Here is a 17330-nt window from a genome sequence, read left to right on the forward strand (position 1 = left end):
AGATGATGCTGAGAGATTGGCTCAATAATGGCCCAAAGCACAACTTCCCCACTCGGCGGGTTCATGTGCTGTGCAAGAGGTGGACGGTGTCCTGGGGTATTGGGGATCTCGGCACCCACGGGGTCCACGGTGCTGAGCTTTACTGTGCACACTCACTGGCCTCTGGGATGCTTGGAAACCCATGTCAAGGTAGGCAGATGTCTTTGATGTCCGTAGGAGCAGCGGAGTTCCAACCGGGTCACTTACAGTGTTTCAGGTGCCTGCCAAGCAGGGGGGTAACTCCTTTACCCCAAGGGAGATTTCTTCATTCAGCTGTGCTGCAGCAAGTCGAAGGTTCAAATCTGTGAAGTCCAAGATTAATCTGAGGCTCTGGGGACCCTGCACCCACCTTTATCCAGACATTATGGGAGTGTCTAAATCAGAGCCCACCAATGAGAGTTCAGGCGGGAAAGGGTGGCTACACCCTCTCCCCTTTGTATGTTTTCCCACCTGGGCAGGGGACAGGATGCCCCTGAACCGGTTTGAGGCGGTGTATGCAGAAGTAGGCACTGGAGAAGCCTACGTGCAAGTTTGAAAGACATCCTATGGTGCACCCACCCAGTTCCAATCCACATAGTCTGTCTGGGGAGGTGGGAGCACCTCCCTGCAACAAGATCCCTATTGTCCAGCTGCCGTGGCTGGAGTTCTGCCCAGCAACAGGCAACCAGAGTCGTGTGGGTGGCGGGTACTACGTGTGCACTTTTAAATTGGTGTCTAAAATCTGCCGCTTTTACCATATCACCCCTCTAGCAGGGGGGAATCATGCACTCACTCCCATGACTGGCTTAGGGGTATGATTCCATGATGTTTGACACCAAACATGACATGGTTCTGTGCAGCCATTCTCAACTTATCACGCTATCGCGATAACTTATAATGCGCTTAAGAGTATATGGTATGGCTGCACTACAAACAACCTCGCACTAGTTTTAACGAAGGTTGCAGAGAGGTCCTACTCAGGTAGGGGTTCCCCCTCACACATATCTCAGCACCCTGCCTTGTAGGATTAGCAAGGCCTGCCTTAGGGGTGACCTATGAGGATATATGTGTTGTAATTAAGTGGGATACAGGGTACCTATATCCCTGTAAGGGGTGCAAGCACCACGTTACCCAGACTACAGTAGTGGTCTGGTGGTGTCATTTTGTATGGCTGTCCCAGGGGTGGCACAATAAGTGCTGCAGCCCCTGGTAGGCCCCTGAGGGACCCATGCCCTGGGTACCTAGGGTACCATCTACAAGGGCCTCATAGGGTGTCCTCAGTATCCAATTGGTATGTACCTAGGGTACTCACATTGGTTTAGAGAGGAAGCAGATAGGCTGGGGTCCTGGATAGCTGGGCCACAGCCTGGCTAGAGTCATAAAACAGTCAAAACATCAGCAAAAAGTTGGGGGCAACTATGCAGTCGATGCCACTCTCCTACAACTGGTATTGAGTAGTGATAATACTGCACTCAGCATTACTGATACCAAAGGTATCGGTGCTTCTGGGTCCAGGTACAATCATGGGATCACAGATAAAACCTCTGTAAGACCATATGGAATGAGGGATCACACGCTGTTGGAAAACGAGGCAGCATCTGTGAGGCCTGCACAAATAACATGACTACATTTGTCCTTTACTGGGAACCAAACACCCAATTGTAGCGCCTGACTCTCAGAGGGTAGCGTTGCAGAGCAGTCTGAGGCTTACTCAAGGGAGGTGGTGTGGGCTAGCAATCGCCATTTGCTGGTGTACAAAAATAACACTCAATAATTGATTGTCCAGTCTGTACTTTGCTTTATAAAAGTAAGAGTACATGTATTAAACACACACACTACTCAATACCATGCACCAATTTACAAATATACATAAGCTGTTGGAATTACTTTGTGACATTGCATAACATCTCCACCCCTCCCGCAGGGGGGGTGGGGTCTAGTACCACCACTCCCATGTATGCACATCAACTTGCCCCCAATGCAGTTAGTTGAACATAACCTGGAGCGAGGGCCCTGCGCACTGGCACCATCCCAGTGGCGACCCACCCCATTACCTCAACCAGCATTAAAAAGGGGTAAACCTGCCTTGGTGACACATGACCCTGACTGAGCATCTCCTACTGACCATAAAGTATGCACCTCTATATCTTAAGGGCTAGCAGTCTGGGGTCTTCACCTAAGTGCAGCAGCAAGAATCCATGTTTACGCACACTTTAGAATGACAGTACTCATTACCTTAGTTGATCACTTGAATGCATTGCAATTACAGCCCCTAAGGGCATCACAGATGAAATCACAGGATTGCGCATATACAGCCAGACACCCTAGCAGGACTGTCTGGCAACATAACCCTACTTGGCTTATGACATCTCCTTACACATTTGACTTACAGTCCCTTCAAAAGAAGTACTCCTGGCAACTACACTTCTCCTGCAGTGTGCCTCTTCACTTTAAAAGGAATCCCAGGTAAAAGCATGAGATTACGTAAATACAGCCCGACCCCCTAGCAGGAAGGTCCAGCAACATAACTCCATTTAGCTTAACATCACCTTACACAGGTACTTCACTTTACACATGTGACTTTCAGGCCACCTAAAAAGAAATAACCAATAGTAAATGCATTTCGGTGCAATTACACCACTTCACCTCCAGGGGATGCCCTTCTCCAGACATCCCCCAACTCAGCCCTTCAATCCGTGATGCACTTCATAGTACACCCTCAGCTGTAGAACATAAGTTCCAGCCTAGAAGGTGTTAAATAATGGCGTCCTCCAGGGTTTCTGGCCACATGTCTGAAGCCTCATCCCCCACGCTGCCTTCCCTCCTTGTGCAGCCTGGTGCCTGGCACCCCGTGACAGCTGCTAATTGATGAGCCTGTATCCCCTCCCATCTTCTCTTCGTGGAGAGGAGGCCCTAGCTTGTGGAAGAAAGGTTATCAATCCATCCAGCTGAGGTCAGCCCTCAGCCTGGGTCTGGTCCTGGCTGGCTCACAGAAATATGACAGTTCTGGATGACCCAAAAGCAGTACAAATATGACTTTGGACTCTGCAGGATACGTCTTTTCACCTCCAATACAATGGGCTTTAGTACATGTCTGGAAACTGTAGGCCTTGTGGAAGTTAATTTAGCCATGGGCCCCACAGTCCCTTAGGGAAATAATGAAGTGAAAACACAGTAAAACACACTGACTTTCCCTGGCATGTTTCTTTCCAGCGTATAAAGCCTATTCCATATCACCAACCAATACTGCATAAATCCTGCCACACCATTCACTTTGTAGCTGCTCCTGGACTGCGCACGCTAGGAATCTCCCCTGCGCAGCCCGTACACGTGTGCACACGCAGGTACACATGTGTCTGCATGTAACCAGCCCGGTGTCCCTTACTCCAGCTGCTGCGCAGTGGCCTGGTCAAGCCAGGGGAACACCGGTAAAATCCCCATGCAGTCTCTTACATCCTGAGTTCACTGTGGGTGAGTCCCAACTTATGAGGCTCCCCCACAGTAAAAGCTCAACAATTAGGTGCTCAAAAATCAAAAAATCCGGGCGGCCCATAGTGTCAGAACCACCTTCTAACACACGCAGAAATCTGTGTTGCCACACTGATTTCGGCATTTGAACTCATCATTCCAGCCACATTTCCAGTGGCGGCTCCTCCGCTAAGGTGGAGGAGTGTCGCCCCACTTAACAAAAGGAAAAACAAAATGAGAAATATTGTTATTATCACTTTAGTTTTCCTTTATACTTCAGTGGCTCTCGGGGGGGGGGGGCTGACGGAGTAGGGAGAGGAGTGTTTTTCACTCCTCAAGTGCGCACGACTGCTTGGCCGGCGGTTTCAGGCAGCTCAAGCAGGCCTGCGCACTTAGCATGTCCCCCACCATGTCCGACAGCCTGGTGAGAAACATGCAAAGCCTCCCAGTCCCCGTATGAACGCCATTCAGGCGCTCAGACCAATCACAACGCTGCATTGCAGCATTGTGATTGGCTATGGGGAGGGTTGGAGCTTCTTGCTGCTGGCCGCGAGTGCAGGAAGATGTCGGAGGGACAGAGGATGAAAAAAAGACGGTGGCGATTTCAGGTAAGTTTTGGCCACATCAGTTATATCACATAGCTGCTGTTTTTTCCAGGTCCATGCATGATGTGCGAATCCAGTCCAGGTTTTTTAATTTGATCAGCGCCTTGAGTCTCTTACAGGTAAGTAGTCACACTATACAAGTGTTTGATTGATTGATTTGAATTCTGGGACCTTTTTTTATAATGCAATAAAGAAGACTGCAAGTCCCAGAATTCAAAGAAAAAAACTGGACTGCAGCAGCACATTTCCCATGAACCTGGGAAACTTGGCAGGGCTGATACCAGGCAACTCACAGTGAGGGGAAAAGATGTGCCAGGATTTGAATTCCCATTTGTATTGTAAATGAGCATTGTTCAACAAATTTGTTTTCGGTGGTAATATCATATTGTGGTAATGTGAGCCTGTAGGTGTCAGAGAAATTCTAAGAATCTCATAAAGCTAAATAGCATCTCAGTTGAGAAACCTATTGGTTTTACTAATTAATGTTGATTATTGGTAGATGCTGCTGCACATACACACACATCTGCAGCAGCCATTTTTAGTTGGATTTAAAAAACATAAAATGCAGCCAAAGATGACCACTGTGTACGAGCATGCATCCATGCTGGCTATCTTCAAAATCATTTTATTTAATGTTTACAAATCCTGCTCAAAGATGGCTGCTGCGAATGCATGCACTTCCATGATGGCCATCCTCGAATGGGATTGGTAAAAATAAACAAATATATAGTAAAAGGGGCCTGTCATAGATGTGTATACATGCACGCATGCAGGCGGACATGTTGAAATGGTCAGAAGCTTATTTTAAGATAGCCATTCGCCAAAAGCATTGCCAGGGGCCAAAAATGAACACGGCTGGTGAGCGGGAAGCAGGACAGGTGGGGATACAAGGGGTAAGGGCTGAATAAGAGAGGGAGGGAGTGGAAACAAGAGGTGGAAAGAAAAACAGGGAGCGAGGGAAGTGCAAAATAGTCTGTCACGCGCACTTTAAGGCTAATTCTAACATGAGCAGCGGAAGCATACTACAACCAATCGAGACACTAAGAGGAAGAAATAGCGAGGAAAATCATTGAATCAGAAGCAAGGAAGTCAGAGAGACAACAAAAGTCCTCCAATCAAGAGGTCATGTCAACCGCTAAAGCTGTCTGTAGCCAAGACCTGTAACATAATGCGGATGGTTTGGGGACCCTGTACTATGCCATTGAAGCAGGGCACAAGTGGAACAAGATTAAGTGGCTGCTTTTTCACAAAAGCACCGAAATGTCACCCTTGCAGAGAGCTGGAGTGTAAAGCTAGTGCTGACCTCTACTTGAAGGCTACACCCATCAAGGCTCAGCACAACCACCCCAGCAACGCTTGCTTCCCACTGACCACTAAGCGTTATGGCTCAGCACAACCACCCCAGCAACGCTTGCTTCCCACTGACCACTAAGCGTTATGGCTCAGCACAACCACCCCAGCAACGCTTGCTTCCCACTGACCACTACGCGTTATGGCTGCGAAGCCTTCTGTATCAAGAGCTGCTTTCTCGTTCATAAATATTAAGTAGTGAAGAAAATATTTCATCAGCCACAGATTTCCAAGCTTTGTCAGCTCACGTGCACTGCACCCACATGTTGTACTATGTCTGCCCATTGATCACATTTAAATAAATGCTAGCAACAAAAAAAGACAGCAAATACCATATTTCTTGCCTACCAGCACATTACCAATTTCTCATGTACCTGAAACTACATTATGACTACTGTTTTTTGTAAAGGTAACTTACATGAAAACAAGTAAAGCTGTTAGACAGATATGGAGCGATTCTTTTTGATTTAGTGTTGAGGCATTTTTATTTTCACATCTGCATTTTACAGCACATTTTGTAAGTACAAAACTCTAGGAAATATCAATCCCTGTCCACTTATCAATAGTGCTCATGCAATGTGAAAGCTCCACAGCAAAGCCTGATGTTATTGAAAATCATGCCAGCAGCCGGTATCCCTTGACATGAAACATGTCCATTGAAACAAAAGAAAGACTACACTAACCAGCTCTTTGAGCAAACGTGTTGCAACTATTATGGAAATCACATTAACAGAGAATAAAGTCTATTTAGCCAAAGCCCTAAAAAGAAATCTGGAAAACCTATTTCAGAGTTCAACTTAAATTATAATTCATCACCTGTTATGACAGTCAGTTTGCAGTCAGAGTTCACATACATGTTTTTGTTGATAATATCAACATTTTGGATAATCGTAAAATTCAGGTCCAAGTGGTTTTTCCTATGCAGCTGAGGTTCTCTACAACATATCTGAAAGACTTACTTCAAAAACGAATCCTAACACTGCAAGGGCCTTCTCGTTTGCAGCAGCAGTGCCTTGTATTTTATGGACAATGTGAAGCTATAAGAAAATGCATACATGGTTAGTGAATTCATGTCTTTCTTTTTTTGCAATGTTTATTCAATTTTGTATACACAAACTACACAGCCCTCTCTTTTAGCGTGGCAAAAAACACAAACGTTTTACTTAATACAATTGTTCACGTAAGTATTTCCCACAGATATGCTTCATAACAACAACCAGCAAACTGGGATACAATATTGTAACATACAACATACATATGCTCCAAGATTTCTCGGGTCAACGTTTTTGAGTTTTAGCTCTATAAACCCCTGCACGGGCCAGTGCTTAAAACTGTCCTTAGACTCACTTCAACTTTTAATCTCAAATATAAAGTGGTCTATAGTGTCATCATTTTATAAATTATCCTCTGAGTTCTAGATTAGAAAATTAATAGGCAAAGAGCACAACTGTGTTCCTGGGCTTCATGGGCGGTATCAAGTTGAAGAAAAATATACACTTTGCCTGTCCCAGTCTGAGCGCCCAACCATGGCACGCAGACCAATCACAGCGCTGCTTTGAAGCGTTGTGATTGGCTCAGGGGAGCTGCTGGCTGAGACTCTGCAGGCAGATGGCAGGCGGTGGCCGACCGGCAGACGGGCCGGCCGTTGCAGGTAAGTGGACTATTTTTTTTGTCTTATGTCCTTTGACCACCCCGCCCCACCACCCGTGTCCGGTAGCAGCCGCAACTGTACAAACTGCAGTTTGCACAGGGATTGGAATTTAAAAAAAAGCCTGTAATGAGGATGAAGGAGTGCGCTGATGCCACCACACGCCTGCAGCATAGTCTTTGAGCACTGTGCTGGCATGTCTAGGCGGTAAATCGACAGTCTGGTTTTAATACCGCATAGTTCATACTGAAGGAGAGGGATAAGAGTTCAAGTTCATGCAGCTGTGAAACTGCAAGCTGCAGAAATTCCGTCAAAGCTCCCAACCCTGTGAATTGTAAATGTGCTACTTATGACATGCACCAAGGCACAACAGTGAGGCACTGTGGGCAAAGTGCTGCACCATTTAGCTCGAAAGAGGGGTGAAAGCTGGAGGAAGCCAGCATTGTTTTGTCAGGAGGTGATGCCACAGTCTCCTTCCAACAACTTCAAAGTTCTGAATGTGTGTTTGATTCTCATGCACTCCTCGTAATTTTGCTAATATTGAAGAGGCATGGTGATGTCAATGTAGCAGATATATCTCCAGGAAGATCCAGTTGTAGATTTACTAATATTCTGCACAAGGCAGTGTAGCGAAGCTGCTGCGTTTCGTGAGAGGGGGACACGGGGACAGTATCCATCTTTCTTGATGTGGCGCTGCTGCTGTGTTCCCAAGCCCTGGTGTACTTTCAAGGTGCCCAGCAGCATGCACACACCATTGCTTCCTGGTGCAAATGTATGTTTGTGGTGTCTACCATAGGATTGTATTGGAAGGACGCCTTTCAGTACAAAATACTATGCTCAGAAATACTTTAAATCTCTTCTTACTTATTATTTGTACTGTACAGTGTGGCACACATGCCAAGTTGCAACAATGTTGAGGAAAAAAACCTTTTACTTTGCGCCTGCCTCAAGGAGGTTCATTTTGTGCTTCAAGGCCCAGTCTAACACTGTTAGTAGATAGGGCTTTGCGTGCGAAACCAGGGATGGCTACATCTGGTTACAATGTCCTCTCCCTTGATGCAAAGTAATGAAAAGCTCTACTTCAGTTACATTAATACAACGTTCTAGCGAGAAACAAGTTTTGACCTGGGAAGGTAAAAGTTTATCTCCACTTTCCTCTGGTTTGTGTAAATGTTGTCATACAACCATTTTAGGACGTCACTGGATGAGCAGGGCATTCAAATCAATCAGAGTACTTGTAAAGTGCGCTACTTACCCGTGAGGGTCCCAAGGAGCTGAGGGGATGGGGGGGTGCTGCGACTGCTCGAAGAGCCAGGTCTTGAGGAGTCTTCTGAAGGCCAGTAGGTCTTGGGTCTGCCGTAGGTGAGTAGGTAGGGTGTTCCAGGTCTTGGCGGCGAGGTAGGAGAAGGATCTGCCACCGGAGGTCGTTCGTTGGATGCGGGGGACAGCGGCGAGGCTGGCGGAGCGAGGCTGGCGGAGCGGAGCTGGCGGGTGGGGGTGTAGTAGCTGAGTTTGCTGTTCAGGTAGGCTGGTCCGGTGTTGTGGAGTGCTTTGTGTGCGTGGGTGAGGAGCTTGAAGGTGATCCTCTTGTTGACGGGGAGCCAGTGTAGGTCTCTCAGGTGGGGGGTGATGTGGCTGCGGCGGAGGACGTTGACGATCAGTCGGGCGGAGGCGTTTTGGATGCGTTGTAGTTGTCGTAGGTGTTTGGCTGGGATTCCTGCGTAGAGTGCGTTGCCGAAGTCCAGTCTGCTGCTGACGAGGGCCTGAGTCACCGTTCTTCTTGTTTCGGTCGGGATCCACTTGTAGATCCTGCGGAGCATGCGGAGGGTGTTGTAGCAGGAGGAGGAGACGGCGTTGACCTGCTTAAACATGGAGAAGGAGGAGTCGAGGATGAATCCTAGACTGCGTGCATGGTCGGTGGGTGTTGGTGCTGTTCCCAGTGTGGTCGGCCACCAGGAGTCATCCCAGGCTGAGGGGGTGGGTCCGAGGATGAGGACTTCCGTCTTGTCCGAGTTCAGCCTCAGACGGCTGCTCCTAATCCAGTCTGCGACGGCCTTCATTTCCTCGTGGAGGTTGGTTTTGGCGGTGTGTGGGTCCTTGGTGAGGGAGAGAATGAGCTGGGTGTCGTCGGCGTAGGAAATGATGTTGAGGTCGTGAAGGCGGGCCACTTGTGCGAGGGGGCCATGTAGACGTTGAACAGCGTCGGGCTGAGGGAAGATCCCTGGGGGACGCCGCAGATGATGTCGGTGGCTTCGGATCGGAAGGGTGGGAGGCGGACGCTCTGGGTTCTGCCGGAGAGGAAGGACGTGGTCCAGTCAAGAGCCTTCTCTTGGATTCCGGCTGCTAGGAGGCGTGTCTTTAGAGTGCGATGGCAGACCGTGTCGAAGGCGGCTGACAGGTCCAGGAGGATGGGGGCTGATGTTTTGCTGTTGTCTAGTTGCCACCTGATGTTGTCTGTGGCGGCGATGAGGGCTGTCTCTGTGCTGTGGTTTCGTCTGAATCCGGACTGGGACGGGTCCAAGATGTTGTTGTCTTCCAGATGGCGGGTCAGTTGCATGTTGACGATTTTCTTGATGACCTTTGCCAGGAAGGGGAGCAGGGAGATGGGCCGGAAGTTCTTGAGGTCCTTCGGGTCTGCTTTGGGCTTCTTGAGGAGGGCGTTGATTTCGTCGTGCTTCCAGTTTCCGGGTATGTCGCTGTTATGAAGGAGATGTTGATGACCTTTCATAGTTGGGGTGTGATGGCTGTGTCTGATTTGTTGAAAACGTGGTGTGGGGATGGGTCAGACGGAGATCCCGAGTGGATGGAGTTCATGACCTTGCGTGTCTCGTCGTCGTTGATGTTGGACCAGGAGGTCAGACGGTTGGCGCTGGTGGTGTTCACGGGGGGGGGGAGTCTGGCGTAGTCGGGCGGTCGTAGTGTTGAAGCTGTCGTGGATGTCGGCGATCTTGCAGTGGAAGAAGATGACTAGTGAGTCGCACAGTTCTTGTGAGGGCGGGATGTCATTGGCGCTGGGGTTGGAGAGTTCCTTTACGATGCAGAAGAGCTCTTTGCTGTCGTGTGCATTGTTATCCAGGCGGTCTTGGCTAATCTGATGAGGTGGTGGTGTCTGCGGGTGGCGTCCTTGAGGGCTACGTGGTTGTCCGGTGTGCGTTCGTGGAGCCATGTCTTCTCCAGTTTCCGGCATGCGCGTTTGGAGGTCTGGAGCTCGTCGGAGAACCAGGTGGCTTTCTTGTTGGCGTGGCTGTTGGAGGGTTTCTTGAGCGGGGCGAGGGTGTTGGCGCAGTCGTCGATCCACTGTCTGAGATTGCGGGCTGCAGCGTCTGGGTTGGTGGGGTCGGTGGGTGGGTTCTTGGCGAGGGAGGTGATCAGTTGGTCTTCGGTGACTTTGGTCCAGCCGCAGCGAGGTAGCTGTTGGGTGCGGTGGTGCGTGGTTGGTTTCTTGAAGGTGAAATGGATGCAGCGGTGGTCGGTCCAGTGGAGTTCGGTGGTGTGGTTGATGGCGACGTGGGAGCCAGTGGAGAAGACGGGATCCAGTGTGTGGCCGGCAGTGTGGGTGGGTGCGGTGACGAGTTGTCCGAGGCCGAGGTTGGCGAGGTTGTCGATCAGGGTGGCGGAGTTGGCGTCGTTGTTGTTCTCGAGGTGGAAGTTCAGGTGCCCGAGGAGGATGCAGGCCGTGGAGGCGAGTGCGTGGGTGCTGGCGAGGTTAGTGATGGAGTCTCTGAACTGAGCCCGGGGTCCGTAGATGAGTGTTCCTCTGAGGGTGGTGTTGGGGTCGGTGTGGATCCGGAAGTGCAGCTGTTCGGCGGTGTTGAGAGTGTCATCTGCGTGGGTGGCGACCTTGAGGGTGGACTTGTGGACGATGGCTATTCCTCCTCCGATTCCGTTGGCGCGATCCCTGCGGGGGATCTTGTAGCCGTCCGGGATGGCTATGGTGATGTCGGGCGCCAAGGAGTTGTTCCACCAGGTCTCGGTCAGGAAGACCACGTCTGGGGCGGAGGTGTCGAGCAGATCCCAGAGCTCGATGGAGTATTTGTGTGTGGAGCGGGTGTTGAGGAGTATGCAGCGGAGGTGGTTGGGTCCAGTCCTTGGAGGTTTGGTAGTTCTGTCGCAGGTGAAGCTGCAGGTGTGGCAGGAGAAGGGTCCGTGGATCCGTTTCGGGGCAGCCTGGAAGCAGGTGTGGTTTCGCCTGGCGTTGAGTGCGTGGAGGGTGCTTGCGTCGTAGTGGATTCTGGTGTCGTGGCGTTCGCGGGGTCCAGGTGCTGGGTGCGGTCCAGGCGAGGACGGGAGCAGATGGGCTTGCCTTAGGGCCCCCCCTCTGCACATGTCCGCTGCGCGGCCGCTTCTCGGCCTGCATATGAGGTGGCTTGGGAGGAAAGAGCAGTTGGGAGGCGGGAGCGGGGAGGCCAATGGGTGTGCAGGGGGGCGGGCCGCGAGGGAGCAGCGGCGGGAAGGGCCGGATCGGGAGCGGCAGGGGGGAACTGGCGCGCAGGGCAGAGGGGAAGGAAAAAGAGCCCAGGAACAAGGAGGCAGCAAGGAGGCAGCAACCAGACGGTCAGGTGACGAGCAGCGGCGTGGGGGCGACCTGCCTACAAGCAGGGTCAGAGGCTGAACATCGTAACTAAACATGTATTCTAGATTGTGGCACTCTAAACCCTGAACACCAGCAACTATTCTTTTATTTTAAAAACTATTTAGGCATAGGGTAAGCACTGAACGGAGTATTTTAGCATCATTCCTCCTTCATGAGAGCTGTGCGATTACAGGAGCAGCCGATGCAGATAAGCGCGGTGGCGATGAGGCGAGTGCAAGGTTAGTGGGTTTCTTTTTTTTAGTGTTACTTTAGCTCGTCGTCGTCTGTTGACTCCTCCCCACCCCACCACACTGACCTGCACCGGACACTCCTGTGAAATTGTTCAGATTATTTTAAGATTTATTTAGTTTTCTTTATACAAAACATACATTGTTCGTTGAGGCAAAGTATGTGATTGCGAGTCTCCAATGGCTAGAAAGACTGGTGCTAATTCTGATAAACGAACAGATGTCATACAGTTTATCTGGATTAGATGCCTTTAACGTGTTAATGGTGCTGAGAAGAGTTAAAACTACAGATATGTTAAGCGATTACCAATTAGTTGAATTTTTAAGGCAAAATACACAAAATTTGTTTGCCAAGGCTTTTAAGCATGCGGCATGGTGTGGGCCATATGGCATTCACACAGTGTGGCACGGTAAAAACAGAAGTTGTAGATAAGAGCCCGCCCACTTTTTAGCATCTCGCCGGGTGAGGACCCGATGATGAAGCATGCCACACGACTAGTATGTGTGTGAGGGTCCATGTAAGAACCGGATCACTTGTTTCATCCCTATTGAAGGGATAGGGAATAGGTATTAGGTGAATTTTGTCAGGTTCAGGCCTCCTTGTTGCTTTGATTATGAGCAGGGGAAGCTGAGGCTATTGTGCCCCTTTGGAAATGTCCCAATCCCTCTTAAGTGAGGAGTATCATAGAGCATGCACGAGACAAGCACCTCTGCTGGGTATCTCTTGCTGTCAATCAAATGTTCTGATCCCATTCCTTCCTTGGTACCCCAGTGCAGATGGAACTGGACAGTTCTGTACGACTTGGAGAGGCCGCCGCCTGAAATGTCCATGTCCTCGCTGAGCTCAACCTGAACTAAAGACAAAAAGAGACAAACGTGTAATTGATCGTTGAGTTTATTAAAAATAAAAACAAACCAATGCACACTTTTTGACCAAGTCTAATAGCATCATGACTTTAAACTCAGTGCTTCGTTTAGTTGCATTTTATTAAAAAGAATTAAAGATCACAAATCCTACATTTCCTTAAATTACGGCAGGCAAAACTGTGTTTTTCTTAACATATCACACAAAACATATATGGTTTTTTTATAAGCCCCGTGCGCTGATGGCAAGTCACTTTTTCCAATATTAAAAGTGAGGCACCGGCGGCGCAAGGGGCTTGTAAATAAGCTCCATAACGTATTAGAGCGTACGGACCAATACCGCCTTTTCAGGGTTGTGATGGCACATTCCTGACTTCAGCTTCAAGTTTTATTATAATGTCCTAAACTTTCCACTAATGGCATTTTAGGACCATAATTCACCTGTTCCGCACCATATTCCATTGTTTTGTTCTAAAAATATTTAAATCCAAAATGCAAATCAAAACATTTGCATTAAATGAGTTTGCATGAAAAGGAAACATTTAATACATTAATAAAAAAGGGTAAAGAAGCACAGCAATCTTTAAAATAATTAGCTGTTTTAAAAGAAATATATGAATTCTGAATAATTATGTGACATTTTATTTCTAAAGACTTTGTGAAGCTCACAAAGGTATTTTTTTTTTTAATGTCCAAAGTTGGATGTGACCTCGTTGTTTGATAGTCTTACAATGCCCAGTTTCTAATTGTAGTTTATGGTAGTTTGATTGATGGCACATTTAAAAGGCAAATGATGACTATGTAAAGGGCTCAGATTTGGATTCATTGGGCCCAATTCACAAAAAGTAGTAAGTCTACTCTTGTAGAAGTTTTCCCATGAAATATTGCAGATTTCCTCTTGTTTCCACATCACATTCATTGCCAGGAGAAAGCCTAGAAAACGGAGGCAGGCTACGACTGGCAACATCATCCGACATGTTTTTTACTCATTGCTACTTCTCCAATGAAAAGTTGTACACAAATTACCCGGTGCTTAATTTGTAAAACATTAAGTTCCAGGGCCTTTCTCGGAAGGCCACTGCAGTATGCACCACCCATACCCTGCCAGTGCTAACAATGGCAGTACCAACATAACACCTAACAATGGCTTTCCTACAAGTGTGTTAATTCAGACTATTTCAGGCCACACACAGCGATAATAATGGCATGAGGCTAGCATTATTCATTTTCAATGTATTGCCTTAATAAACAGGGCTGCTGTGCTCATCTCAAAATTAAGAAAAGACTGCGCCACCATGTGGTGGACTGTCACTAGAGCTGGTGCTGAGAATTAAGTGTCGGTGCCGAGCGCTGGAAACCACTGGCACAAATTAAGCACTGAAATTACTATACTACATTGGGGACCATCAGCCCACTCTGAAATTGCACTCGTTTCCTTTTTCTTTTTAGTTCCTTTATGAAAACGCTTTTCACTGTATTCTAGCCTCTTCCTGAAGCAACTCTCTGACCATTTCCAGGGTGAGAAAAGGAGACAGACTGTGACTATCCAGAACAACTGTGTTTTAGGGGTTCACTAACTCACAATGTAAACCACATCTGGATCTGCCCCTTGCTGGCAGGAATAAAGTCCTTTATGTCTTCGTTTGTGGATAACTCACAGGCACATTACAGCCATTTTCACGTGTTTAGAGCCCAGATGGCATTGCCAGCCTGACCCATTCTTTGTCAATGATCCTGAAACTCTGGCATGGAAGAGCCACCCCAAGAACTAATGTTGGACACCCACGTTATCATGGCCGTCCCTCCGAGAATTGCAGCATTTTGTGTTTGGTGGAGATACTTTACTCTATTCCACCAAAGCTCGTTTTGTGGTGGACAGGTGAATAGTGTAAGACACTACAGCCCAGATTCACAAAAAGTCGCAGAACGCAACGCAGCAGTCAAAAATGCAGCGCTGCGTGACAAGGAGGGAGCAGAGCGCCATACCTACAGAGATATGGCCCTCTCCTCCTCTCTTCCTAGCACCGGCGCTGGTTTCAGCTGCAATGCGTCAGGCCCACACCTTAGCACCATAGTGCTAGGGTGCGTGCATGACAAAATCCTATACGTAGACACACTTTAATACTTTCCCTCTTAACGCCTCCTTTTAAATGGCGTTAACTCGTGGCGCTAAGCCCGGTCTACTATTGTTTGTAGCTGGGGTTTTGCTTCGAAAGGCACGGGTGGTAGCATGGGAACGCCCATGTACCACCCATGTAATGCCCCCTTTGCACTGTTTTCCTTTACTTTCAGGGTACTTTCCAGTGCTTAACAAGTTTTGCACTGGGAAGTAAATTTGGAAAAAAACGATTTGTGCTGGTTAGCTTTTGCGACACTAACTCAGCGCAAAATGTTAGTAAATCTACCCCTACATCAGTGAAGCGGTTAGGCCTCACAAGGTGTATGGAAGCGCTATACTTCTAGAATAATACTCGCATAATAAATCTTTGGTCTGAGTTGGCGTTAAGCAGCCTTTTTGCGACAAAAGGGCCAGATTGAAGAGACCTCTTGAAATGGCCTCTTCCTCTCAATGTGTAAACAAATGAGTCAATCTTTTTTTTAAAGTTTCTAACACGTTTTTTTGGGTTTCTGCTTTCAAGCAACTGTTCGGATCTTCCATTGTCTTTGAGTGTATTTATAACTCTTGAGTGTCGGGCAGAGGTCGACACAAAACAAACGTTTTTATCAGAGCTTTCAATTTCGTGTAACACACATCCTCTGTGGGTCGGCATAGAGGGAGACTTCATACTGGCCTTGTTTGTTTTGCTATGCTGGATTTGGGCGAGAAGCAGCATGTCTGGCGTTCCCCTGCTGGTGTCTGTTCTCTGAAGCATATCTCTACCGCGGTATATTTTTCCGCTACACAGCGGGAGTCCAGACCCTGTCAGAATGTTCACACGCCCGCTCGGATGGAGAAACCACTGCTAAAAGAAGAGACGATGCATGCAATGCTAATAAGCAGTTTACACGTATAATAATATATCTTTTATCCAAGAAAAGCTAATCCTTTGTTAAAAACGGTGCAGAACGGTTTGCCATATTTTATCTGCTTACTTTGATCGGAAACGGAAAGAACTCATGTATTCCCTCCATTTCTGACTCAGTGAATACAGCAAAATAGTTCAAAATCATTAGGCACCAGTTTTTACTCTGATGCAAAACTTTACTGAGAGGCAAATTCTGTTTACCCCATATCAAATCACATATGGAGCAAAATGTACATTGATTTTGTTCTCCCTTTTGCACCGCATAAAATTATTTAAATTATTAAATGACTAATTGAGTTCTTATCTGCGTAACTGTGTGACACGTATTTTAATCTGGCTCAATCACTTTACGCCGTTGCGTTATCCTTGGAGAATCACTTCCACTTTTAGTGCCTCGGGTCCCTTACTTCATTTCCCTAAATTAGGAGTGCTAACAACTAAGATAAGCTACAGCATAATGTAGTAAAATAAAATAATATTTTGGGACCGCAGGTCAGAGTCAAAAAGTACCACAAAAATGCGTCAGGATCATTTAAGGAATTAGTCGCACCACAAACCTGCACCCACTTGATTAGGCTGCAGTCAAAAAGAAACACAACCACCAGAACTACTTACCACCACGAGGAGGGCATAGGTGACACACACGCAAGGATCATACCCACGGGGAACTAGAACCAAACCCCAGGAGGCTAGGCACAGACAGGTGTGAAGCTATCTCTCACTGGCCTCGTCGCCAGTCCACAACTAATGCAAGTTATGATAGTGATTCCCTTCTTCAGGCGTGAGTAAAGATAAAAGAGCAATACACGGTTTCAGTAATGCATCACTGTTAGGTGGCGCTATGTGCCTACGTTAGCGCCTAAACCAGGGGATGCTCTTTATTTATCACTACAGAAATACAAGGGACATAAAACTGTAATAAAATTAATAAAGATCTGCAGAGACGTACACTGCATGATTAATAAAGGGAGTTGGAGACATGCTCTAAATTATATGCATGACATCACTTCAATGAATTATGGGATATGTAGGAAGCTATTTGGACATATGATACATAACAATCCACACTTACATATAACTTGTTTTTGTAAGGCAATAATTCGATCAACTGCCTGCTACTGCTTTGTTATGTCCACATACATGTTGTAGAGATGTTTCTTGTATTGTGTTTTTTTCACTCAGTCCCTCTGTCGTCTAAAGGGGTTTGATTAGAGTAGATACCTATGAGAACATTTTTTTAAAATATTTTGTCACTATTTTACACATTTTATCATTCTCTCTGCTCAATGTATATGAAAGAAATGTCCTAGATCTCTAGTACATGGAGTTGACTTCTAGTGTTCTCCCTCTCTGGAGGTATTCCCATCTTGGACTGATCAGGGAAGAGAGACGGGAGGAAGTAAAGTGATTTGCTCAGCATCACACAATGTTGTCAAGTAAGGAAGCTGGGGCGATAGCTCAGATCATCTAGAACCACCATCAGCAGGTAGGTCATGAGAACCCACCCACTCCATGGACGCAGAAGCGTGG

The 17330-nt window shown here is 47.5% G+C and overlaps 1 protein-coding gene across 1 annotated transcript in view; it reads right to left on the reverse strand.

Moving 5' to 3' along the window:
- CA4 (carbonic anhydrase 4) overlaps nucleotides 1-17330 on the reverse strand; it is a 121658-nt gene that overhangs the window by 29846 nt on the left and 74482 nt on the right. The window contains exons 4-5 of the mRNA XM_085649442.1: nucleotides 12619-12764; nucleotides 6401-6478 (exon numbers count right to left, since the gene is read on the reverse strand). Of these exons, the coding sequence (XP_085505568.1) occupies nucleotides 6401-6478; nucleotides 12619-12764 (224 nt within the window). The remainder of the gene's footprint in view (nucleotides 1-6400; nucleotides 6479-12618; nucleotides 12765-17330) is intronic.

The sequence above is a fragment of the Triturus cristatus genome, chromosome 3_2 (assembly GCF_964204655.1).
Source record: "Triturus cristatus chromosome 3_2, aTriCri1.1, whole genome shotgun sequence".
Taxonomy (NCBI): Eukaryota; Metazoa; Chordata; class Amphibia; order Caudata; family Salamandridae; genus Triturus; species Triturus cristatus.